General features: G+C 38.8%; 2 protein-coding genes and 1 long non-coding RNA gene across 4 annotated transcripts in view; all 3 read left to right on the top strand.

Annotated features, from left to right (window-relative positions):
* The window catches only part of LOC127534537 (uncharacterized), a 46,382-nt gene extending 19,441 nt beyond the window's left edge, over positions 1 to 26,941 (top strand). Inside the window, exon 2 of the long non-coding RNA XR_007942691.1 lies at positions 25,316 to 26,941. This is a non-coding gene — a long non-coding RNA (uncharacterized LOC127534537). The remainder of the gene's footprint in view (positions 1 to 25,315) is intronic.
* The window catches only part of c1qtnf12 (C1q and TNF related 12), a 208,054-nt gene that overhangs the window by 177,370 nt on the left and 3,436 nt on the right, over positions 1 to 27,248 (top strand). The gene's annotated exons all lie outside the window — the stretch shown is intronic.
* Positions 5,213 to 26,941, top strand: klhl21 (kelch-like family member 21). 2 transcript variants are annotated; one of them, XM_022190172.2, is made up of 5 exons: positions 5,213 to 5,373; positions 15,071 to 16,154; positions 20,605 to 21,010; positions 22,156 to 22,228; positions 23,147 to 26,941. In XM_022190172.2, the coding sequence occupies exons 2-5, from the start codon at positions 15,128 to 15,130 to the stop codon at positions 23,474 to 23,476; spliced, it is 1,836 nt and encodes a 611-aa protein (XP_022045864.1). In that variant the 5' UTR covers positions 5,213 to 5,373; positions 15,071 to 15,127; the 3' UTR covers positions 23,477 to 26,941. The 2 variants fall into 2 exon arrangements, with proteins under 2 accessions (XP_022045864.1, XP_022045865.1); XM_022190173.2 differs by lacking the exon at positions 5,213 to 5,373 and adding an exon at positions 14,154 to 14,420.

Raw genomic sequence — 27,248 nt, 5'->3', positions numbered from 1 at the left:
CCGTAGGTGTGAATGTGAGTGTTTGTCTGTATATGTAGCCCTGCGACAGACTGGCGACCTGTCCAGGGTGTCCCTTGCCTTCGCCCTAAGTGAGCTGGGATAGGCTCCAGCACCCCCCGCGACCCTAGTGAAGAATAAGCGGTGTTTCGATGATGGAGGGGTGGATGGATGCCCTGTGTCAATGTAGATTCTCAGTCACCCTGGCCTTGGTAATCCTCAGAGCAGTAGAACACAACTAGAGTTTTTTTTTCTTATTTTTTTTTAGGTTTGGTCTCTCATCCAAGGGGCCTCCTTCATTTTCTGAGGTCAGCTGAACTGACTGTTCTTTATTCTTTTGATCTTTTGTATTTTTCTGCTGTTTTTTGTCACTCTGTTTTGCACTTTATTCATCTTGTCTGTACTGTTTTTATTTGTTTAATTTAATTAATGTTCTGCATGTTTTGCATTTTGCATGCATTTTTTGCATGTTTAATTTTTTGCATTTAAAACACTTTGAATGACCTTTGTGTATGATAATATGAAAAAAAAACACACCAGCTTCTCTTCAGAACTGAAGATTTCCTCATCTCTCACTTTGCTACAGGAAATGAAAAGAAAACACACAAAGTAATGGTCAAATCTTGGAATGACCTTGACTTATTTTTCCGCTGTGATTGATTTACTTGCATTCAGTAAGGTGGTGTCAGAAATGTGTAAAATTAAAGCTGCAGTGCCCACCGCCTCCTCACCACCAAACAACAGAGAAAGATAACCACCAGCTGGTGAAACACAGTGAAACATTTAGCAGGCAAAGCGCCAGATATTGCTGTCAGAAGACCAAAAATGACATTAACACCAGAGTGGATTTCGGAGAGAATCTATTAAACACCTTGAATCTCCTGTATGTGACATTTACAAAAAATGTCACTTTCCCTAAAACTGTGTCTTACAAGAATATATTGAGGTTAAAGGCTTCCAGAACATCCTCATTTGATGTGAGAACGATAACCAAGTGTCACAATCAAAATTTAATTACTTAATCTGATAGAGGGAGTGTAAATGTCACTATCAGCTGTTAGAAAACCCTCCTTGAGCACCTAATTTAGCAGCGTTTGGTTAATGGCACCTCTGTGGAAGGTGTCCATCAGCAGCTCCCACATCCCTGCTGCCTGAGGGACACGGTGAAGCCAGAGAGAGTTCAGCAGCAGGGCACTGCTAATTGTACTGCAAAGGCTATTCTGCGCTTTATTTTACATTCCAGGCCATCTCGTCTTTTTTCTCTCCTCATTATCACTCTGTGAGCGATGAGTAGCAAAGGTAGATAGATGCACATGTGTCCTCCGTGGACTGAATTTTAAGCAGTTTATTGAATTAAACATTGCGGTGGCATGAGTGGATATTCCCCGTGAAGGTTTCTGCTGGTTAAAATTGGTGCAAAGTGATCGAGAGGACCTGATGGTTGAATTTATTACCAGATACAGGAATAGTATGAATGTGAAAGGTCGGTTTCATGTCCTTTTTTCTGTGACAATTTCATTATTCAGGCACAAGCAGAGCAGATTGATTGAAACACTTCAAACCAGGAGTAAAATGTATTATATTTATAGATATTATATTCATAGTTGTACAATATGATTATTTCTTTGCACAACTACCCCTTGAAGCGAATACATATTTTCCAAGTTGTGCCAGTGGGAGAAGGACTATGTTGATGTGCCTGGTTTTAGTTTTAATTACAAAATAAGAGAGAAATGCCAACACTCCAAGACATGATGGAGGACTGGTGGGATTTCTTAATTTCAAGATCACAGTTTGAAATATGAGCTTGTCTCATCAATACAAACTCATTTGCAAACACTGCATTGTTCCAAAGATAACTTAAATTGTTTTTAATAGAAATGCACAATAGGCAACACAACTGAACAGATCAAGAAGAATGAAAGCAATTATTATAAAAAAATGGGCTGTTTGGCTAATTAAACTATAATGAAAAAGCTGTATTCAAGAACCAGCTGCAACATTAATCAGTAATGGGGTATTTAGCATCAGTATTTAAGTATTCAGATCAAATACTTCAGTAAAAGTACCACGACAGAAATGTAAAAATACTTCATTGCAAGTAAAAGTCCTGCAGCAAGTTTGAGGGTTTTTTTTATCCAATTTTATACACGGACAGCAGATAAATCTGAGGGCTCAACAGATGATTTATGGGCGGAAGAAGGAAAAAAAAGTTCTAATGCTCATCTGTTTTCAATTTTTGTGGTTTTCCAGTCCTATAACCAAAGAAACATTGGATGATAACTCAGAGACGTGAACTAGCCATCCACTCTGATTTTTATTTCATTCTATTGTTTGTATTGATCATTCGCGATGAATCACAATTATTTTATCAGACAAAACAACTTAGTTCACTACATATCATCAGCTACAACAGCTGTAGTAGTAGATGATTTATCTAACGGGAAGTTGGCTGTGGACACTACAGTAGTAAAACTTACTCTCAGCTATTTTATAACAATGAAGTGGCACTTTCTCTATATTCATGACTGTAATTTCCTACTTAGCCTCTTGATCTGTTCGGTAAAATGACTGAACAGACCAATTACTTTATCGCCCAAAAAGCCTGAGGAAAACTGGCACCTATTCGTAACATTAAGCAACCATTTAACACAGTATTGCTTCAGCCCAGTGGCAGGTTGGTGATGCCAACAGTGAAACCTACAGGTCTGTACTACAACGCAGGATTTAAAGTTATACAGGTAATTTCAGGTTAACACTGGGGTTTCAGGACCTTTGCTGAACTCCTAACCTTCTCCAGAGCATGTATAGTATCAGACAAGAGATCAGCGTGTATTAAACACCACCTCCTGACCGATCACTTTTCTTTAAAAATGGCATTGTCATTCCTATAAAAACCAGTGCAGCTTGGTGCAGAGACAGTGAGACAACTGTAACAGTTTTTTGAGCTGCAAGCGACTTCACTTAATTGATTTATTTGTCTTTGTAAAGTGATATAATGCTAAAACAGAAAGTAATGAAAGCACTAAAGCCTCGCACTTGTCGGCCTGCATTGAGTCTGTTTTTCAAATTAAGTGATGTTTATATATTTATATTTTACTTACTCATTGTTTAGCATCGTCAGACCTGCAGCTAAAAGAATATTGAGACTTAAACTGTCTAAAAGCCAAAATAATGTCCTTGAATGTGACATTACTGAATTCATTTTCCACATCTCCATGAAAATGGTTTCTTTTTTGTTATTTGATTATTTATTCATTAAATAATGTATCATTTTAATGACTAGCATAAAGGGACAGCATTTTTTCATTATGCAATCTTGTGATGCATAATGATATTTAAACTGAATCTTGAATAAGAAACCTACAGCTTAACAACTTATACATAAAGGGACAGAGATGTAGATGAGCATATTTATTTCACACAATTTGCAGTTTATGGAAGTTTTTCCTTCTGCTTTTGTGATGCAACTGTGTTACTTTTAGTCTGTACTATGTGCTTAAAATCTTCATTCATTACAAATATGGCACTCTGGTGCCAGTTGGACTGCCAATCCTTGCAGCTGGTGGCCTTTTCATGTGAATATGCTCATGGCCAGGTTCAGTAACCCTGACTTGACTTATTGACTTGCTTCTCATCTCTAGTATGTTGTGGGAAACACCGGTTTTGACGCGAGCTATCGCGCGATTTCGGAACGAGATTTGCTTACTAGCGTCCCAAGATTTGGATACAGACCACAACAAAGAGCGATCACCAAGTAATGTGGAGGTTTTCGTTCACTTCTCATCTCTAGTATGTTGTGGGACACTAGTTGAGACTATCCGAGCCGGTCAGTGTGGGGAAAAAAAGCACGTTAGGGCGGACTTTGACGCAGGGGGGCCAGCTGCCCCATACTTTTTGCTAGCTAAGCTGCTAGCTGAGCTGCTAAGCTGCCTGCCTGGCTAAATACTGGAGCTATGTCAAAAATTCATTTCTCCATCACTCACATGTATGAAATTACATATGGAAACAGACCCCAGGTTGAAAAAAACCGAAGTTCCCCTTTAAGTGAAACCACATTTCAACAAGTACTCAGGTAGGGCACTGCTCCATAAATCGGGTGTTGTCCTTGGTTCTGATTTTCACATCTTTGGAAAACATCTGCTTGGAGAGTAAGGTGAAATGCAGTTAACACCTCTCAAATAAGCCTTCTTGAAATGATAGCTGTAAATGAGAGTCATTGGTCGAACAATTCCTAAAATTTAGAATGTTGTTACTTACTGCAATAAAAGGAATATTGTTGCGTGTTTTACATTTTTTGCTGCGGAGGACATATTCTAAGCTTCAAAACAAGCTCTTTTCTTGTTTTGCATAAACAGTAGTATTATGTTAACACACTGGCTTTTGAAGGGTTAAATTAATAAAATAATGAATAGTTATAGTTAGAAAAAATGTAACTCAGTGAAAAAGGAAAATGATAATAACATAAAATATTTTATGGAAGTGTTTCTATGAAGACATTTTCTCCTTTAGGACCTCTCTAGTACTTACAATTAATGCACAAGGGATAAAATTATTATATCATTGTCCATTACAAGGTTAATAAAGTAACCTATCGAGTGTAACTATGAGCTGAAAACCATATAGTGTTATTTATGGTGATTTTACCTGAGTAAAACATATATTAGGGATACTGTAACTGTATTAACATGGCTAAGAATGGAACTTTACCTAATAGATATATTGTGGGTAGACCCTACAGTATTATTAATTATGGAGATTCTGATGTACTAGTAGTATTATTATCAGTGTCTAGGCTGTATGTGTTTGGTATGTCTACTATCTTTGTTTATCTTTAGAAACTAGACTGTAATTAACATGATTCAAAGATGGCTTCACATATAAAATGCAAAAAAAAGTTGTCTTTTGCAATTATCATATATATTTTTTTCTTGACAGTATAACCCTCATGAATGAAATCAAGTCTTTTCAATACATTAATAACATTTCAGTCACAATGTAATGTTACAATCACTATTTGACTATTGGAAAACTGTCTTATGTTTGTTTTGATTTTTACTGTAGTAAAAAGAATTAGATTGGTTAAAATCTAGAGCAGGTGAACTAAAAATTAAAAAACAGACAAACAAAAAAACTATTTCTTTATATCAGCTTGACCCTGATAAAAGCAGCTGTGGATGTACCGACGATGCTGTTCTGGCAGAACGTGGATATTTCCGACAGCACCTGAAGGCAGCATTAGTTCCAGTGCAGGCTGTCATGGCGCAGAGAAGGCCGAGCTCATCCGCGGCATCAAACTTTCACTTCGGCTCGATTTGTAAGATGTCCACGCCTTACACTCAATAAATACCAACCACCTAGCGAAAACTCACATCGGTAAGTCGTCTAAAACTGATTCTCCACGTTTTTCGAGGTTGTTGTTTTGTCCAAGCAGGCGACAGTTTAACATTAGCTAATGTCCGACTGCAAAATAACGTTACGAGCTTCGTATAAATACATGACTCCACTTTTTTGTCCTGCTTTTATGCTACAGGTGAAAATTGAGCTTGTGCCTCAAAATGGGGCTGCATGTTGTTATACGTACAACAACGTGATGAAAAGCCTTTCTGGGCGCATAAACAGATCATTAAAATAGTTGGCTAGACAGAAGTTGCTAACAGTTTTTCTCAACATCGTGCTGTTAGCTTTATAAGTAAGCTTTAGCTTTTATTGACACTACATCTGTGTCTGTAACGTTGGGCCTAGCATTGCATCTGACCTGTAGTTTAACATTACCTGCCACATTTGAATATCATCTTGGGCCATACAAGGCTTGTTTTTCAAAGTAATTTATGACTAGAGCCTCTCTGTGCTCATTACCATGGACATGTATGGCTGCAACCTGAGTGATACAGATGTTTATAATAACTCCTGGTATTAGAGGAATGCAGGGGCAGATGAAAGAACATTACTTGGTATTTGAATTCATCCTTGGCAGGAAAAAATGTCTTAGTCACAAGACAGGAAAAAAATCCTTTTGGGTGACACTAAAACATCCCATATTCTCAATAACACACTAATAAAGAAACCCTGTAATTAGTTATTTGACAGGAGCTGGGCTCTCTATCAATTTAAAGAAAGCATCCCTTGCAGGGTATGGTAGTAGAAGAAGTAGATAAGAGATTATTTATAGAAGGAATTGTAGGGATACAACAATATAAAAATATTCACATTCTAAATATCACAAATAAAAGGACCCTTAATTTAGAAATTATTGACATTTTAATTATGCCAATAAAGCAACCTATGGAATTAGTTAGCTTGATCTATAACAGTGTATTCCATTTTACAAGCTGATGATATGTTGTACATTTACAGTCTTACTCTGACAAGCACCTAGTAACTATACCTGCGAAATAAATGTAGAATATTTAAGTATGGGCTGTTGTAAAATCAGTCATAGTTGTTTCAGATCATTCATTCATTCATGATAGAAATATGCGATTCCCTCGTATGGTGTTAAGTCTGAAATGGCTAGTCAGTACCTAATTAAATTGTAAAGCAAAAATGTTCCAGTTGATCTAATCTGAATGTTCACTGGTAGAAATAAAAACAAACTGAACTGAGCTCCACAGCACAATTTCTCTAGCATCATTTTGTTATTCTGAAAGTGGCAAAGACAATGAATGGTGATGACACTAGAAATTGAAACTGTATCACAATATACTACATGCACTGCAACTGTTTTCTTAAAGGCACTGTAAGTTTAGTACGATCTATCTGCGCAGTAAACTTATTCTGTTTACAAATGTAAATTTGCTGTGAAACTTAAGAGATAGTCTCTTAGTTTACATAAATCCATCGGTGGGTTTGAAGTTGTAGTCTGCTCATATTCATTGTTGATTAAGATGCTTTATTTTAAATGAAAAGTATATCATTAAAGTGATATTGAATGCAGTCAAATATTTCATTTCATTTTATGGTCAAACATTCAGACTTTTTGATGTAGACATTTCTTCCAGTTTTTTTTTTAACCATTACTCTGTAAATGAATACTTTTTTCCTATGATTTTGCTAGTTATTATCTGTAGTCTGACAAATCTTGGTAAATTTGTAGATAGAAGTTTGTTTACCATTTTTCAATCCTTAGTATCAATATTTTTCTTTCAAATAACTGACATTATGACCAAAAAATAAAGCAACTGTATGATGGTCAAATGCTGTAAAAGAATATGTTATCTGTAAAGCTTTTGACAGGGACATTGTTTACAGTCTTGGTCTGTTTTTTGTGGTTAGCATGATAATTTGGATGTTTTTTTGCTGTGATTTTTCTTATTACATAAAATATAGCAAAACAAGAAAAATCTGTAAAAAAAAAAAAAAAAAAGAGAAGAGGGAAATTTTAATTTGAAAAAAAATAAGATAAAAAAGGTTTTTACAGAAATATTCTTTTTACAGTATAGCAAATGATTGGGATCTGAGATGTTGACGGGCATTTTATGTTAAAATAATCAGAATCATTGATCATAAAATCGGCCATCATATACACCCTCAAGTGCTGCAACTTGTCATCGTGAGATTGTGAAATAATTTCTCCAGCTAAAGGCAGACGGTTTAAATGAGACACTGTTGCATCAGCGCACCAAGAAGATGTCCACTCTCACCCTGTCTCTTTTCTGAGTGTTGTTGCTTCTGGTGGCCTTGTGCTGGACCTCCTCAGCGGGGAGTGAGGTGTCTGTGGTGTGGTTGCCTTTTTATGGCCAGGACAGGCTCAGCTGTGGAGGACCAGGGGTTTATGTTGCTGCAGTCTGATGGCTGAGCAGCCTGGAGTGACAGCAGAGTGAGCAGCTGTCTTTGTGTGGTTGTTAGGCTGCTAGATGCCGGGCAAATGTTGCATAATGCGTCATCGTGTTGATGGATGGATTATGTTGTTATTGCTGAAAAAAGCCTTTCCATGTTCTCTGCTTCTTTTCACATTCTCTGTCATCTTTAAAGCAGATTTGCTTTAACACAAGTAAGCTAAAATATTAAATGCGTTGTATCTGCAGGTCTTCAAGAGTCTTTTCAAAAGCTTTCAGGCTTACTCTTGCCTTCTGCATACAGTTATAGATAACTTTTTAATCTGACTGTAGATTTTCTGGAGACATTAAACTCCTATTGGAAGTGGGGTTGTTGTAACAGTGGATTTTGCTACAAGAAGCTGTTAGTTTCTTAGTTTTTATTTAAGTTTTAGCTGATATCATTAGCACTGTACCAAAGGTGCATTCAGTAATCAATTGTAATGCCTCTGCTTCATTGACTCCTCTGGTTTGTGTTGCTCCTAATTACTGTACTGTATATGAAGCTGGACAAGGGTCACCACTTCCTCCGGCTGCACAAAAGTAAAGCTAGAATGTTGGCAGTCTTACTTGTCTTGGACTGTTGTGGTAAATTTTGCTTTAAAAACATAGATCGAGAAAGACATGGTTAGTGATCAACCAAGCACAGCTCTTGTTAGGCATTCTCCTGGTAATCAAAAGATGCCAGTTATTTCAAAATGGCATTTAATTCGCCTGATTAATTGGTTTACCACTATATGCAGACTTTAAAAACTGCCAGTTGTCTGGCTAGCTAGCCTAATATCATACACCAATTCCCCATAGACTGGTTAATAAGTAAGCCTTAGATCCCCCACAATATGAACACAAGTAACAGTATTGTTACACAAATCTCATTTTGTGGTTGAAAAAGAACTGTAAAAATACATTTATTAAAGCTACCATATCACAGATTATTTCTGGCATTTCACAAATCAAGTGCTGGATGTCTGAAAAAATATGATATGCTGTAAGTATGAGAAATGTTTGGTCATATGATGCAAAATTGTGTTGTATGCTTTATTAAAAGGTCTTAAAATATCTTGTGTTTTCTTGGTAAACCTTGCAGAATCCTGTTGTCATGAACAGCCACACTGCAGCAAGAGGTACTGTTAATTGTAGGGATGGTAGTAATTTATTGATTAAATTTATCAGGAAAACTAGATTAATTGAGAAGACGCAAGACAAAGGATTTGCACGTCAAAAAATGTATAGTAGATTAGCTGAAGTACCTAATGGAACCACCAGGTGGAGCCTCTTACTGTTTAGCTATGCTTGCACTAGGAATTTGAAATGAAGAGCCACTGTGGCTTACTCATAAGAATAACAATGAGCCACAAAAAGCCACAAATTTCTGTGTCAGTGATAGTGGAAAAAAATGGAGTCTTGCAGGCTGGTTTGCTTCATGCTGCAATTTAAAGTATTTAAAAACATATATGTAAATGTCCGGGATGGGGTGGGGGGGTATGTCCAATCCTTCAACCCTCACTATGTACCATATCTCACAACTGTAGCATAAGCTCAACAAAAACCACCTCTTTCTCGCTTTTCCGGAACGCAAATGACTCGCCTTGTGGCACACCGTTCAAAGATTTCACACAGTAAAATTAGCAAGCTTCTCTGTTATTGACCAAGAGCGTTTCATGACCCGGGCGCGTGATCAAGATTCGGGTGGCTCCGACTATTTCCAACCCCTTCCGAGAGAAAAAGTTTGTTTTTCTTATATTATCGCTCGGGTGTTTCTTAGAAAAAGTAAGTCGAACCCTTTTTTGTTGCTTTTTACAAGAAAAATAGAGTGCCACTGTGGCTCACACGGTTCAGAATGACTGCGCCATCCAGCAAAACGATGCGCCAGTGGCGCTGTGACAATCGGCTAGCGCAAGCCAAGTTTAGTAAAATGAAAGACTGAAACTTGTTTGCTGTGTTTAATACTATAATGATCTGAGGAGGCAGTCATTCAAACCAGTTCCATGTTGCTAAATTGAGAGAATTCAGGGGCTGTAGCTAGCAGTGGGCCGCCATGACAAAGACTTCTGTGTTGCTTAGTAGCCTCCACCTAAAGCACATTTATTAATAAAGAACTGTTAGCTGATTAATGATTAAAGACATGACTGACTGTCGGTTAAGAATATTGTTAAAAATGTGCATCCCTAGTTGCTACCAAACTGACAAAAATGTTAAACAGAGCTAAAATCTGTATATAAATTGTCTTTTGTGGTAATTACAAGCTTGCACCAGCAAGGGGCAACACTGGGACTGAATCAGGAAACAAGGACCACACTGTCTGGACACCTACATGTAAACTGAGACTGTTTTTGATTTACTGTGTTCAAATCCCTAAAGCAGCTCCCAGATAAACATCCCTCACTGAGGACTGCGACTCCTGGAAGCCAGAGTTCTATGAAACAGTGCTTTTGTTTTCCTTGAATCACGTGCCTTTAAATTTTTTGCCTTGTCATCTGTCAGGCGATGTTGAACAGACACTCCACCAGTTTGCAGCAGAGTGCATTTTTTTGTTTTCATGACAACATAAAGTAAATTTGACATTTTTGTTTGTTGTAAAATATATTAATAACAGGTGGACCAATGATACCAAAACCACAAATGTATTTGGATAGATTGATGATTCTATGTATATATTGTTACTTATAAGATGACTTAGTAATATTTTTTGTAAGGTTTCCTCTATAAAATGTAGATTGCTCAGTGTTTTTTGTTTTTGATCACATATCTAAAAAAATAATGCCATTCACTCTGTTTAAAGCTTATTTACAAATGTTAGGAAGGTACCAGGCTAAATTATGATGGTGAACATAGTAAACATTGTACCTATCATGCATGCTAAAGTTACCAAGACAAGTTAGTTTACCGTTTCTAGATGATGTGTCATGTTTGTTGTTCAGCTGTAATATGCAAAGTGCTGTTTGCATAGTTTGCGCTTGACTTTAAAATGTGGGCACACAGATGACTTGGTGTCAGTTCAGTAAATGAGTAAATGTTGCGAAAATACTAATGTTAGATAAGATGAGTGTAGCAGCCTTCATTAGGTTAAGTTCAAAGTTGTGACGGTGTTCATAAGTAGCCCGTTCCTCTTGCTGCTAAAATAATGGCTTAATCCTGGCAGCCTGTTAATGTGGCGCTGTTCTCCTAGTGAAAGTAACATTTCAGATTGTCCAACCACCAAGGAGTAGAAACTGAGATGATATTGACCAACTTGTTGACCGATTGACCCAGAAACGAAAGCCTTACTGTGCAGCACAACCTCACAGAGCTGTTATTATGGCTGTAGACTTTGTGTCTTGTTACGGAGTGCTTTAACTGTGATTCAGTGCAGTAGGTTCATTTAGATGTCAGAGTAATCTCATAGTTACTATTTACAGTAGTTCTGATTGTTTGTCTACACATAGATTGGTAAGATGGCTCCCAAATGCAGGAATAGGCCCTCTCATCAGCCTTTTTAAGGAATAGAAAATAGCACACACCAGCCATCCTCTAAAGTTTTGGCCTGGTTGTCACTAAGTCCTCTGACTAACAGCATTGTACTACTCTGAATGTTTTCATTCTGCAGGTCATGAGTTCAGCTCCAGGTGCAGACAAGCTCTTACTGTTATGTTAGGAAAGGAAAGGGGGCACTATGTCCCTTTCACCTCTGTAGGTAGGTGGGGTCATAGTCGTATCCTGGCTGTTACACTGCTCTCTCTGTGCTCGTCACTCATAGCAGTGAAATTGTTTCCACCTCTTCTTGTTTCCCTTCCTCTTACCTCCCTCTCTCCTCCTTCTGAGAGTATTAATTTCTACCAGCCATTCTTGTAGCCGTTTGCTAAATACACAGGTTCTGTGTTGCTCGGTGCTCCTGATTGTTTGAGTTTTAAACTATTACTAAACAGGAAAGGATAAACCTGCTGAAATATGTCTGTAAAGAAGCAGAGGTCAGTGGAAGTAAGAACTCACGTGCATGTCTGAGTGAAAGGAAAGCTCAAGATCAATTCTACGTAAGGAAATTCCATCATCCCCTCTAACATAAATACAATCACTTACACAGAAGTTGGGAAGATGTGTTTTTTCAGAGCAGGTCTGGGTTGTGAGGCCCCATCTGCCCTTCAGGAGAGCAGTTTGATCCCTCGCAGAGCTGTTTGGACCGCTGCATTGTTGAACCCTGGTGTGGAATGTGTGCTAAATCCTTTGGCCAGTGGAACAGGGGCTTTATTACAACCTTTAAACAAATCTCTGTAAGAAGATACCTGTGTATTTTGAGAAGGAATGATCATCTCCAAATATTGACAAGAGGCTTGGATGGGCATTTAATACAGGTTACTAACAAAACCACAATCTGTTCCAGTTCTCCTGGTGATTTATCAGGAGGGAATCACTGAAATTGAATCTCAATACAAGGTCAAAATGAACTGCTGCCATGGATGAGTAGCAGGATTCTGTTACTATATATATATATATATATATATATTTCAGAATCTAGCCTTTTCTAGGTTCAGTATGGGACAGATTATTATCTGGCCGTTCATCCAAATGTTCATGCAAGTATTTAACTTAATTTCTACAATTACGACCAACTAACATCTGCTTTCATTGTTGGTTAGTGCTCAGATGATTGGCTTGATGAGCCTTTTGGTCTAAAAATCTCAGAAAATGTTCAGAAATAGGAGTCAAAGTTTTCTAGACCCCAAGGTGATGTATTCAAATTGCTTTATATGTGACCAACAGTACGAATCCCAAATATTTTGAGTTTACAGCTAAAAGATGCCACTTTTTGTATTATCGATTAATTAATGGATTGCTATTTTTCAGTAAATCAATTAAATGTTTAGTCGGTGAAATAGTCACCGCAGTTTCCCCCAATCCCAGGTGACCTCTTCAAAGGTATCGTCCGATGAGCAGTTTAAAACCGTAAGATAATAACTTTAAAATGATGTAAAGCAGAAAAGAGCAGCAAATCATGTACTGAGAAGATGAAGGCAATTTTTTAAAATTATTCCTAAATACTTACAGTTGTTTCAAATTAATTGACTTAATCAACTGCAGCTCTAATTCAGTTTCTAAATCACCCCTTTGTTTTTTTTTTATTAATGACATACTTCAGACAGCCAGTGGTTTACTTTTATTTTTGTGGAGTCTACAGCCAAGCTGGAAACTCTGCAGTGCTTCAAGCTAAACACCAAAGTCAGCATAGTTTTTTTTTTTTTACTTTTTTAGTGTATCATGTTAGTGTGCAATATTTGCCAGTTGGCACAGCTCAGACTGCCAGCACTGTCACTCATTTTACACATGCTGGGTAATAAATATTAGAAAATAGCAAATGAAATTGCCAGCAGTCACAAATAAGTATGTAACGCTTTTAATGTTGCATGGCAGCAGTAAAAGAGACATGTGTCAGCCTTAGGCGTTCTTTAGCGTTACGCTGCCAACTTTATTAGCTGTTGTCAGTGTTGGGTCAGCACCCATCACACTCTATTAAGATTTATGAGCTTAGCACTCCAGTTGTTTCGTTTGAGTAGCCTCAAGTCAAAACTTTGACACAATGACGGTGCTGAAGGAAAAGTAAAAGATATAATCAATCTGTCAAATAATTTCGTTCTTGTTTTCATTGATTGACCTTGTCCTAAATCTTAATTGGTCTGTTTATTCCTAATGGATTTATTATTCACTTGTTTTCTTTTTAATATTCTTATGGATAGATTTATCTCAGTTTTCTTTTATGTGCACGCCTACGTCATCTTGTAATTTGTCCTTGTTTGGCTGTGTTTTAAATGTAGATGAGATTAGAGAACATCAGATTTGTTTTGTAAAGCCCTTAATGGTATATTCTACTTGCATGGCAATTACTATGTTAACAAGGTCTGATTTGTGTATGGATTTATTGATTCATATTAATTAATTAAATGGTTTATAATAATCTAATGATTTCACTCAAAAAATGTCAGCCTCATGTTGATGTTCGAGGAAAAGACAGATTTCCTCCAAATTTCATAGTAATCATCCAACAGTTGTTGAGGTCATTTGGTCTGAACCAGACTGACAGACCAACTCTACCATCACCAGGGTCATTATCTGTTCTATTAAAGTTCTACTGATTGGTAGTTTCACATTACTAGACTGTCTTTGGCTCTAGAGAACTCCTCTTTGTGTTTGGACCTGTGATCACAGCAGGTCTGTGCCTCTGTGGTGCTTTGGTAGGCAGGTTTTTGGATATCAGGACAGGGAGCTGTGTTTTGGTCTGCTGCTGTGCTGAATGTGTTGAGGAGGCCCAGGCTCAGCTGGCTCTTCTCTCAGAGACCACTTACTCACGCTGACTGACCACAGAGACATACCGATGGGGGAGTTATACTCTCCACACAGCGTCAGCCCACTGCATGTTAGGTGTTCTCTCCCAAATCCCCCACACCCCCGCCCCTGTCTGGAAATGGACACTGCTGGTGTATTTATAGCCCCAGAGCACAAGCCAGCTCTCTTTCTTAAACGCGGGTAAGGAGTTGGTCATATTCGCTAGAGTCGTGCTGAGCTTCGCTATCGTATATTCTAGACTGTTTTCCGCTGTCGCTTTGCTTGTGAAACGTGCCTGGAGGGGCTCGTCAGGTAGGAGAGAGAAGAATATTGGCTTTTTGATTCTAAAATCATTAATTTAGTTGTGTCATTGGCATGTTTCATTGCTTGCTTGTTTGATTGTATTGTTGTTTTTTTTTAAATTATGCTACCACTTACTAATACTGTCAACTAATGAAAATGAATTGGATGTGTTTGTCTGGAGGCATTTCATGGGTCAGTGGCGAGGTAGAAATGTAAATACATACTTTTCTTTGTTTTTGGTCTTTGAAACTTTTGTGAATGTTGTCAATCATAGTCACTTCTGCTTGTGTAGACAACTGTATACAACAGATTAATGTCTGACAATGGTACACATGTATAAGAACTGCTGTGGTTACACAACAACTGCTCAATGTTTTAGGTAATTTCTCATGAAAAACTGTCAACTCAGCTTCTGAGTTATGAGAATGTACTTTTTTTTGTCTTATCTGACTAAAAACTACATATGTTTTAGTTGTATCTAAATATTGTTGGGTTTTAGACTGTTGTCTGACACAACAAGTAATATGTGCATTTTGACCCTTCTTTTTACATTTTATTGACCAAGAAATTATTAACTATAAAATAATAGTTTGTTGAAACCCTATATGGTATGTTGGGTTTGAATTTGATGTATGTGTCTGCTTTATCTTTGGTTTCAGATGAAAACAGCGTTCTGAACACGACCACTGGAAAAGAGACACTCAGACAGAGGAGAGATGGAAAAGCCAGTCTTGCAGACACAACCATCCACACTGCCTTTTTTTGACACATCCCATGCTTTCAACCTGCTGCGAGGAATCCACGAACTCCGCGCAGAAAGGAAGTTTTTTGATGTGACTTTATGTGCCGAGGGTCGTGAGTTCCACTGTCACCGCACGGTGTTGGCCGCTGCCAGCACTTACTTCCGTGCTATGTTTGCAGGAACACTGAGGGAAAGTGTTATGGACCGAGTAGTTCTACACGAGGTATCAGCTGAGCTTTTAGGCTTGTTGGTGGACTTCTGCTACACAGGACGGGTCACCGTCACTCAGGATAATGTGGACCTCCTGCTGAAGACGGCTGATCTGTTTCAGTTCCCTTCAGTCAAAGAGGCCTGCTGTGCTTTTCTGGAGCAGCGGCTGGACGTTTCCAACTGCTTAGAGATCCAGGACTTTGCAGAGGCCTACGCTTGCAGAGAGCTCGCAGCAAGTGCACGGCGCTTTGTCCTCAAAAATATCATGGAGCTGGCTAAAGGGACAGATTTTGAGCGGCTGCCGTGGAAGCGCCTGCTTGAGTTTGTGTCAGACAATGAGCTTTGTGTGGACAAGGAGGAGACAGTTTATCAAATTGCAGTACGCTGGGTAAAGGCTGATCTGAAGCGGCGGCTGCACTACTGGCCTGAGCTCCTCCAGCAGGTCCGACTCCCCTTTGTCAGGAGGTTCTTTCTGTTGGCCCATGTGGAGAGCGACCCACTTGTCTACCTTTCACCAACATGCCTCCGGATGGTGAATGAAGCTCGCAGCTTCCAGTCGTGTGAATATGACCGCCACGACAGGCCCTGCCACCGCATGCGACCACGGCCATCCACAGGATTAGCAGAAATCCTGGTGGTGGTGGGAGGCTGTGACCAGGACTGTGATGAGCTGGTCACAGTGGACTGTTATAACCCTCAGACTGGACAGTGGCGCTACCTGGCTGAATTCCCAGACCACCTCGGAGGAGGCTACAGCATAGCTGCTCTTGGAAATGATATGTATGTCACAGGTAAGTCATTTCACCTGTTCAACCAGGCAGAAAAAAATGATTGGACTTCAAAACTATGGAGGGATTTCAGTCTCTCAATTATAAACAAAGCAAAACCTTACCTGGATGTGAAAGCACTTCGCACACTTTACTGCTCTTTAATCCTCCCTTACCTGACATACTGTGTTGAAGTGTGGGGAAACACCTACCAGAGCACAATTAATCCTCTAGTTCTGTTACAAAAACGAGCTGTGCGGATCATTCACAAGGTGTTTTTTTTTTAGAACACACACATAATTTGTTTACTCAATCAAAGTTGTTTAAATTCAATGATCTTGTAAAATACAACACATCAATCATTCTTTTTAAAGCTTTCAATAAATTATTACCAACCAATCTTCAGCGCTTCTTTATAATTCGAGAGCAAACATAAGATTTGAGAGGTTATGCTAATTTTACATTACCCAAAGTTCGAACTACTCGTAAAAGTTTTTGTGTGTCTGTGTGTGGGGTGAAACTCTGGAACAGTTTGGACTTAACACAAGCAATGCCAAAATATTAACAGATTCAAACTGTATTATAAACATCAGATCTGGTCTAATTATAGGCACAGCATGTTGTAATTCACCTTGTCATTTACAGTTACTGATCAATGTGTCCCTATTGTCCCTATTGTGGTGTTTGTCCATTACTATCGCTGGTATTTTGTCAATTTCCGGTATTTTGTCCATTTCTAGTATCTGTCCATTTATGCTATTAGACTATTACCATTGCTGGTATTTGTCCATTCCAGTATTTTGTCCATTACAATTGCTGGTATTTGTCAATTACCATTGCTGGCATTTGTCTAATTGTTTATTGTCTTTTGTGTATTATATTGCATTTGTCACTGTAACATAACCTTGTTATGATGAGTCACAGCTCATAGTGCTTCCATAGATGACCTTGGGGGTAGGATTAAATAAGTTTTCTTCGTACTACTCCCTTTTCAGGCATTCTATGCATATGTTATCACATTGGAATATTTGTTTTTGCATTGTTATTGAAATCGCCTGAAATTAATGAATTTAAAAAAAAAAAATTATTGGGGAGGCGTCACTAAAAACTCAAATTTCATCATTGCTAAAGGAAAGTAGTTATTTTTACCATTGTTTGACTCTGTTTAGAATAGAGCTGTGATGATTTTAGTAATCTTAGAATCAAAAGGAGCATTTTTACCTTTGTGTTTGATTAATTTTCTTTGACAGTAATTTTTTGAGTTTAAGAACAAAATGAGTGAGGACCACATCACAGGGTTTGGAAAAGACTGAATAACATTTTTGACTATTTTTTTAATATTATTTTATTGTGAGCATTTTATCGACCAAAATAATAATCAACAGAAAATAACCAACAGATTAACCGGTAATGGACACAGTTGTTAGTATTGTCATGGTACCAAAACTCAGACTTTGATTTGATGCCTGCCTAAATACACACGTGGACAAAATTGTTGGTACCCCTCAGTTAAAGAAGGAAAAACCCACAATTCTCACTGAAATCACTTGAAACTCACAAAAGTAACAATAAATAAAAATTTATTGAAAATTAAATAATCAAAAACAGCCATTACTTTTGAATTGTTGATTAACATAATTATTTAAAAAAACAAACTAATGAAACAGGCCTGGACAAAAATGATGGTACCTCTATAAAAGATTGAAAACTATTTGACCAGAGTGACATGATTAACTCAGGTGTGTCATTTAATTGACATCACAGGTGTTTCCAAACTCATAATCAGTCAGTCTGCCTATTTAAAGGGAGACAAGTAGTCACCCTGCTGTTTGGTGAAAAGGTGTGTACCACACTGAACATGGACAACAGAAAGCCAAGGAGAGAATTGTCCCAGGACATCCGAAAAAAAATTATAGACAAACATCTTAAAGGTAAAGGCTATAAGACCATCTCTAAACAGCTTGAAGTTCCTGTGACAACAGTGGCTCATATTATTCAGAAGTTCAAGACCCACGGGACAGTAGCCAACCTCCCTGGACGTGGCCGCAAGAGGAAAATTGATGACAAATTGAAGAGACGGATCGTTGGAATTGTATCCAAAGAGCCCAGAGCAACCTCCAAAGAAATTAAAGGTGAACTCCAAGGCCAAGGTACATCAGTGTCAGATCGCACCATTCGTCGTTGTTTGAGCCAAAGTGGACTTCATGGGAGACGACCGAGGAGGACACCACTGCTGAAAAAAACTCATAAAAAAGCGAGACTGGAATTTGCAAAAATGCATGTTGACAAGCCACAAAGCTTCTGGGAGAATGTCCTTTGGACAGATGAGACCAAACTGGAGCTTTTTGGTAAGGCACATCAACTCTATGTTCATAGACTCAAAAACCAAGCATACGAAGAAAAGAACACTGTCCCTACGGTGAAACATGGAGGAGGCTCAGTAATGTTTTGGGGCTGCTTTGCTGCATCTGGCACAGGGTGTCTTGAAAGTGTGCAAGGTACGATGAAATCTGAAGACTATCAAGGCATTCTGGAGAGAAATGTGCTGCCTAGTGTCAGAAAGCTTGGTCTCAGTCGCAGGTCATGGGTCTTCCAACAGGACAACGATCCAAAACACACAGCCAAAAACACCCAAGAATGGCTGAGAGAAAAGCGTTGGACTATTCTAAAGTGGCCTTCTATGAGCCCAGATCTGAATCCCATTGAACATATGTGGAAGGAGCTGAAACATGCCATTTGGAGAAGACACCCATCAAACCTGAGACAACTGGAGCTGTTTGCTCATGAGGAGTGGGCCAAAATACCTGTTGACAGCTGCAGAACGCTCATTGACAAATACAGAAATCGTTTAATTGCAGTGATTGCCTCAAAAGGTTGTGCAACAAAATATTAAGTTATGGGTACCATCATTTTTGTCCAGCCCTATTTCATTAGTTTGTTTTTTTTAAATAATTATGTTAATCAACAATTCAAAAGTGATGGCTGATTTTGATTATTTAATTTTCAAAAATTTTTTATTTATTGTTACTTTTGTGAGTTTCAAGTGATTTCAGTGAGAATTGTGGGTTTTTCCTTCTTTAACTGAGGGGTACCAACAATTTTGTCCATGTGTGTATATAGATGTCAATACTACAACCACAGCAAAAACCTAAAGCATCAAGAAAAGTAATGGGATAATGTACATGCCAGAACGTGGAACTTCAAATTTATAATTATATTTTTTGTTTTGTTTTTAATAATTGAAAAACAAAAATAACTTGACATAAATAATCATGAAAGGGAAGGTGTAATTTGCCAGTCACAACACTTCTCTTAAATTGTGTCATCAGATTCTGGTTTGTTTCTGACTTCAGTTCATCTGGCGTCCCACTGACTGAAAGACAAGCCACAGACACTGCAGTGGTTACATTTGCTGTATTTTAGATTCACAGTGGTCGGTAAGCTTCAGTCAGTACATTTCCATTCCTGCTCCCTCATCTTATGAAATGGCCATGAGGCAGTGCTTATAAATAAACTGCCGGCTCTTTGGCCGGTGACTGTATGTGTGAGCAAGGCAAAGTGAGGCAGGACATGGTGTGCTGCCAGGACAGCAGCAGTGTTATCACCATCATCATCAGTACCATCATCATCATCACCAGCGGACTAGCCTTGTCTGAAAAAACGGTTTCCTCACAGACCCTTGCTCACTCACAGTATGTGACTCCTACGAGACGCTGATGGTGGGCCATAAATTTAGTAGCATTAGCGAGCTGCCTCACTGACAGAAATAACAGCAGCATATGATTGCATAATGTTGACGTTCAGATTTCATGGACTCTCATAAACTGAGACATTGTAAATAGAGAGCCTTTAAAAGTTTGATACTCTATGTAGTCTACGTTTGAGGCTTGTTTTTTTGTTATTGTGATAAAGACATTTTAACCATTGACACTTATTGAAAATCCCACAACATATGCATGATTACATTAGCCAGGTAGTTGCATGAATGCTGTCCCGCCTATTTTCTGCTCATTTTCAACATGAGTGTTGGAGAATATGAAACTCAGAAAGTGTTGCATGTGATTTCAAAGTCTGCAATTTTTTTTTGAAAAGGCTTCTACAGTCCCTAACATACACTGGCATCTTTCTGCCTTAGAGGTCAAAAATTGTGCCCTTTTCCAGCCAATTAAATTCTCACGTCCACAAAATGCATCTTTCAGTTTTTCAACTTAAAAGTACCACAATTATGATTACTTTCACCACAGCAGAACACACCCTGTTTTTAGCTCTGTTTGAAATTTGCTGTTTCAGTTTCTGTAGCTTTAAATGCTGCTGTCGTCGACACCTACTTCAGGAAGAAGACTCCCTCTGCGTCTGTGACTGGCAGTGTGGAGCAAAACAGTTTGCAGACTATTTTACTGTGAAGTTTTCACCAGTTAGCTGAGCAGCAGCAAATGGAAATCTTCTCTGAAACTGCATGTCTGTGCCTTTGTAGGTGGCTCTGATGGCTCTCGCCTCTATGACGGCGTGTGGCGCTACAAGTCCAGCGTGAACGAGTGGACAGAGGTGTCACCCATGCTGAAGGCCCGCGAGTACCACAGCTCCTGTGTGCTGAAAGGCCAGCTCTATGTGATTGCGTCGGACAGCACAGAGCGCTACGATCACGCTCTGGACAGCTGGGAGGTTTTGCCTGGCATGCTGCATCCTATGGACAACTGCTCCACCACTGCATGCAGCGGACGCCTCTATGCTATAGGCTCCCTGACAGGTGAAGACACCATGGCCATCCAGAGCTACGATGCAGACGCTAACCGCTGGGCCATGGTCAGCTGTGGACAACTGCCTCCGTGGTCTTTCACACCGAAAACTGTGACCCTCAATGGCCTCATTTACTTTGTCAGGTGAGAAGAAAACTTATTTCAGTGGTGAAAAGTAATCACGTTTATTTACTCTAGTACTCAGCTGATTGAAGGATATTTTGGATATTGGATATTTCAATTTTAGAGTGAAATGTTCTGTATTTCATTTCACAATATTTCTCAAACACCTGCAACTAGTACAGAGTTAATCATAGATCATAAATGTGAAATACAATCATCTTCAAGCACATGAATGAGCAGTGCTACTTTACAATGAAGCAGTTTGTCCTTGGGGTCATGTCATGTTCTATATGTCTGAGTTTTTAGCAGTTCCACCACAGATAGACTTCACATTTGAAGTCATTGTTTTTTAAATTTAAGTAACAGTTTGTGGCCGAACAAGACAGATCTGCCCAATATTTTACCAAAAAAAGTCAAAAACTAGAGGCATTTATTTTAAAGGTTAGGTTTAGGGGTTTAACAGTGAAGTACTGATACTTTTACAATGAAAAGGATAAGTACTTCTCTCACCTCTGGTAAACACTTTTATTAAAAGCATCTTTAGAAGAGAACATTGAACAGTCATTCTCTTGTCCTACCACATGAGTGCGCTAATGTTTATAATCTGTTCTCCACAGTTCCTCTATGCCAGGGATGTCAAACTCATTCCACAAAGGGCCAGTGTGGCTGCAGGTTTTTGTTCCAGCTAAGCAGCATCACACCAGACGTGACTCATTTAATCAACCAATCTCAGTCTGCAGACAGGTGATTGGTCAGACTGTGTGCTCTAGGCTACAGCATTTAGTTCCAACATATCTACAGCACACAGTCTGACCAATCACCTGTCTGGAGACTGAGATCGGTTGATTAAATGAGTCACGTCTGGTGTGATGCTGCTTAGTTGGAGCAAAAACCTGCAGCCACACCGGCCCTTTGTGGAATGAGTTTGACATCCCTGCTCTATGCTTTAAGGTACATTCACTGTATTTAAATTTCCTGTAGCTTTATGCTTTGTTTTTTGGGGGCTGTTCATCTGTAGATTTATTATTCTGAGTAGAACAAGTTGACTTTACTCCAATAAAGAAACATGTTATCACTGGTGCGATAGTCAGTGAAGCTGGCATTAGTATTATACATTTGAAGCAGTGATTGTTTTGGCAGTGACTGACTTTGGTTTCTATTTGTAGGGATGACTCTGCTGAGGTTGATGTCTATAATCCTCAGAAGAACGAGTGGGACAAAATTAGTCCGATGACCCAGGTTTGTATTTCACATGAGGTGCTAGCATGCTTTGATAGCAATCATTTGTGATCTCTAATGTAGTGCAGTAAAACAGATGTCAACAACACTCCTTTTATCACAGTATGATAATACATGTATGAATACAAACACAAAGCTGCTGTTTTCAATACAACAGTTTATCACTAACTGATTTCATTTCAGAGAATACAGTAATAGGGATGTCTGAATGAATGTGGGTATTATAGGTCAACAAATAATACTGTACTTTAAATAGTTGACATTTAAAACGTGTTCTGCTTGTAGAAAAGTCTGCATGTAGAAAACTCTATTCATGCAGATACAATTACTTGGTTTCAGCTTGGGCAAACATGACATTACAGTGCCTCATTTCACTACTTTGCTACTAATTTTTGGTCAACTGTTTGGCTAGTTTTTACTGTAGTCAGTGTGTGAGGCATTTAGGTAGCATCGTTAAATTGTAGTGCCTATTGCTTGGTAGAAGTTAGGCAAGTGAAGAGTTTAGATTTTGCACACTTTATGGCAGTGTTGTCAGACAACCTCTGGGATAGAGTAATAATCTATATATTCCCCAATTAAATAATTTTACAAATATCAAGTCTCGAGTAACTGACAATATTTACATCAGTGCAACACTAGGTTATTGAATGACAGCATGCAAGCTGTAGTAATATTTGTGCCAGATAAGGGTAGGGAGGGTGGGAGGTGACCAACCGAGAACACTGGTAGAATCAGTGCTACAAGTGGAAAAGTTAGTCTGGAGAACTGCTCCGTTGACCTGTTTTCTCATTTCCAATTTCTGATTTGGGCATAAAATGTTTTATTTTTTTTCCAAATAGCTGTTGTTTTTTTCCTTATACATTCATGTGTTACATTATTGCAACATAAAGTGAATGTTTTTAAATGACCTTTTTCCAGGTCCATGTTGGAGGCAGCGTTGCAGCCCTGGGTGGTAAACTGTATGTATCCGGTGGTTATGACAATACATTTGAGCTCTCCGATGTGGTGGAGGCGTACGATCCGACCACCCGCTCCTGGACTCTTGCTGGACGACTACCTCAGCCGACCTTCTGGCATGGCAGCGTCAGCATCTTCCGTCAGTTCATGCCCCTGGTGTCGAGTGCGTTCGAACCCACTGACACACCTGAATCGAACGCCATTCACCTGCACCGGCACCAGCGCCACCAAGCGCTCCACAATCTCAACAACAATCTCAACCAGAACCAGGATGTGAACCCAGCGCACTGAGTCTGGATCTTGAAATCCCTGTCACACATGTTCAGTCTGTTCTCCCTCATCGTGCCGTCAGTAGTTTACTGTGAATTTACCTCATCACGATGCTAAAGCTGTCGAAGGCAGAAGGGAAGACTGAGCATGTCCACACTGGTGTCTGAGCTCCTTGTAATCCGCTTGGCTGCCAAAGCTGTTGTGTGCTGATAATCACTCAAGGCTGCGTGAACTACATAAAAGCCTGGGGCCAGATAGATAGATAGCTGTTGCTTTAGTCATCTCACAGCAAGAAGTTTGTGTTTGACATGAGCAACACTTTAAAAACACTAGATCGACTCTTGGATGCTACGTCCTCTGACGCTATTGCCCTGTCACATAGTTTTATCATAAGGGGCTCAGCTCTGCCCCAAAGTTTGTTGTGTTTTCACTTGGCTTGTGCTCCACCTTTCCATTAAGTGTCATGTAGTCCGACTCTGTAGTTATTGTATAATGTAGACAAACAAATACGTTTACTTTTGAAAGGGAAAAAATGCTTAGAAGGTGTACACACAGAGGTGGAGAGATGCATAAGCATTCTTTCACTGGATTTCTAAAGTCACATTTTGTGCACATGTGATTCTGTGGGTTTAATTACAGTCACTGTGGAAATGGGCACACAAGAACCCCCTTAAACATCACATCGATGCTTGGGCCCGTTCCACCAGTCACTAAATCTGCAAAAATAGTAACAGAATCAGTAAAAATTTTAGACTTTAAATTTAATCTCCACATTTTCCTTTCTGAAGGGGCATCTTTTTCTTTCGTCAGTACCGGTTATGTGTGGGACATGTAGCCTGCATGGTTTTCGTGCATACCAGCTGTTAAACATCTGGCTCCTCGTGTTTCTAACCGTGTTGTGGACTATATTAGCCGCTGCATGGCATAAAGTTCTGGTAGATCCTGAAGAAAAGCTACAGGAAGCTTGTTATATGAGGTGGGGAAGTTAACCAGACATACATTTACCAAACCAACCAGTGAGTTTTTAATTTCAGTCTTTTCTCTTGTGAAACCAAAGTAAACTGCATGTAAACACTTTAAGTTAGTAATGAATCAACAGAAGTATTTTTGATAATCTATTAATCATTGTTAACTGCAGCATTGGTTCCAGCTTTCCCCTTTTTTTCTATTCTTCTCTATTTTGTGTCTTTTAAGTTTTAGACATAAAATTATTTGGTTTTTGACAATAACTGTTCTTTACGGTCTATGCTCCTCATACATTGGTGCGAGAGCTACAGTTGTAGTGGATGTTTTTTCCTCAGATGTCCACAAGAGGCAGCAATGAGCCACACTGACAGTTCCATAGAAAGGTGAGATTTATTATTTGTTGTATATGTTTTCAAACAGCGTCTTTGAGGCTGAGTTGTCGTTTTGAATGTTATCCAAACGGAGGATGAGACGATTCCAACAAGGCGAGGTGTTTCTGTGTATGGACATCTGCGTGTAAGCAGTGAATTTGTTTATTTGTTGTCTTTTTTTTTTTTTTTTTTTTTTTTTTTTTACAAACATGGTGTATTTATATGGTCAAGGGGAACTCCACCACATCAAATCTGTTTACGGGTTCTGGGGAGTATTAATACGTACTCGTACTGTCTGTTAAAGAAGTTGTTGAGGCTCCAGAAGGAGCTACATGAAACCTGTATTACGGTCTATGCTAATACTGTTCATAAATCTGTCTAAATCTGTGATAGTGAGCACTTCTCCTTTGCTGAGATAATCCATCCCACCTCACAGGTGTGCCATATCAAGATGCTGATTAGACACCATGATTAGTGCACAGGTGTGCCTTAGACTGCCCACAATAAAAGGACACTCTGAAAGGTGCAGCTTTGTTTTATGGGGGGGTCCCCACTCCTCTTCAAAAGCTGTGTGAAGTTGCTGGATATTGGTGGTAACTGGTACACTCTGTCGTATACGCCGATCCAGAGCATCCCAAACATGCTCAATGGGTGACATGTCCGGTGAGACAGATTTGTGAACAATATTTGAGAGAACTGGTGATATTGTGTATGTGGAAAAAGTTTTAGATCTTTGAGTTCATCTCATAAAAAATGGGAGCAAAAAAAAGTGTTGCGTTTATATTTTTGTTGAGTGGAAGTAGGCAAGTTTAACAGACTTTTGTAGCTACTCCTTGTCTTAGTTTGAGGCTAGCAGCTTGAGGCTACATATGCTTCTGTTAGCATAACACTCCAGAAATCATTGAACAGTTGGAAGTAAATTTGTAGATTTTTACAAGGAAGAAGGGGAGGACGGGAATGAAAGTTCATGGAGTAAAAAGAAAACAGCCGCGTGTCTATCCGTGTAATTTGATTCATTTTTTGAAGTATCGAGTCAGAGAAGTTTAATGGAATCTGCTAAATTAGAGAAACTTTTTTATGCTCACTTGAGGCGGTTTTCAAAGAGTTGATACACCTCAAGGGAGATGGAAACACTTAAAAAACATTCTGGTGTAGAAAACATTTCACTGATTTAACACAGTACATTGTGCAACATGGCCGGCCAGCTGACAGCAAAGAATGAACACAGCTGTCCCAATTGAAATCAATCCCCAATGACTTCTCTTCATGCTTCTCCTGTGGATGAACAAACCCTTGGTTCTTCTTCTAGGTTTTTGTTTGTTTGTTTTTTATAGAGGTTTGCAAACAACTGGTTTCGTTTCAGACTTCTTCTCAAAAGTTTGTTTCAAACTCAATTATATAGAAACGCCACTAATGTCTGTGGTTTTGCTGTCCAAATTTTGATCTGAATGCAGTGCTATATTGGTGGAGTCCTCCTTTTCACAATTCACAACCACGAGCAAGATCCAAATATTTGCTCAGAAACGGCAATAATCTGTTTACATTCCAAAAAATGACAATCAGACACACACCTGTATGGCTAAAGAGGAAGGGTTGAAACTTACCAGGAGAAATGATTGTGCTGAGTGACCTTCTGTCATCGTAGTAGACTTTCAGGGTGGTTGCGTGTGATGTTAACAGCTCTGTTTGTAGTTATCACAGCATCTCCTCGTCCCTCCTGCCTCCTTACCCTGAGCTAGATCAGCCTTTATAACCACCAGTCAAATGTGCATGAAGTCTCTTAAAAATGTATTTGTGAATGTTTTACTGTTTTCTCTGTTTATTTAAAGATATATTTGTGCTGTGGTTGCTTATGAAGTCTCTGCCTATCAGCTGCAACAGTATCTGTGGCACGTGGTAAATGCTAGTCGACAGTCTCAACTGGAAGTGCAGAAAAATCTCAATTTGCTCTCATGTAAAATATTTTTGCTTTCATTGAAATAGTTTTTTTTTTTTTTGAGTGTTTGTGTGCTATTTTTAATGCAGCTTTGTTTTCTTAGTTTTCATACATGTTTGTGAAGTTGAGTCCGTTTTCTAAATACAGTATAATCCAAACCTTCTGTACTGTGTTCGTATACCATGAATTAAACTGCAGGCAGGTCTGACAGAGTTTATGAGTCACATCTGATTAGCTGTTAGCACAGGTGCAAATGTTCATAAGGATTTCTTATGGACAGGAATTGCAGCGGACTGAAAAGACAACCAGTGCATTTGTGTTTACAGCAAGAGTAAACAAATGAGGTCATTAAAACACAAAGCTGTGCATTTTGAGAAAGAAATTCAGTGTAGCCTTTTAACTCCAGTGTACATCTGGTGCAGCTCATAATGACTGAAGACATGGTAAATGAGAAAGTCCTAATTAGCTTGGTCCGCAAACATTTAAGGTGCCCTGTTTTTTGTAATCTCATAAGCTATGT

Source organism: Acanthochromis polyacanthus, chromosome 6 (genome assembly GCF_021347895.1).
Source record: "Acanthochromis polyacanthus isolate Apoly-LR-REF ecotype Palm Island chromosome 6, KAUST_Apoly_ChrSc, whole genome shotgun sequence".
NCBI classification, from domain to species: domain Eukaryota; kingdom Metazoa; phylum Chordata; class Actinopteri; family Pomacentridae; genus Acanthochromis; species Acanthochromis polyacanthus.
Note: the sequence above shows the minus strand (reverse complement) of the source record. Positions and strands in the feature narration are given on the sequence as shown.

What these genes read in the sequence shown, in the direction of transcription:
- klhl21 (XM_022190172.2), top strand. Translation starts at nt 15,128, where the DNA reads ATGGAAAAGCCAGTCTTGCAGACACAACCATCCACACTGCCTTTTTTT. An exon ending in AAATGATATGTATGTCACAG is followed by an intron (nt 16,155 to 20,604) that starts GTAAGTCATTTC and finishes GTGCCTTTGTAG; the next exon opens with GTGGCTCTGATGGCTCTCGC. An exon ending in AAATTAGTCCGATGACCCAG is followed by an intron (nt 22,229 to 23,146) that starts GTTTGTATTTCA and finishes ACCTTTTTCCAG; the next exon opens with GTCCATGTTGGAGGCAGCGT.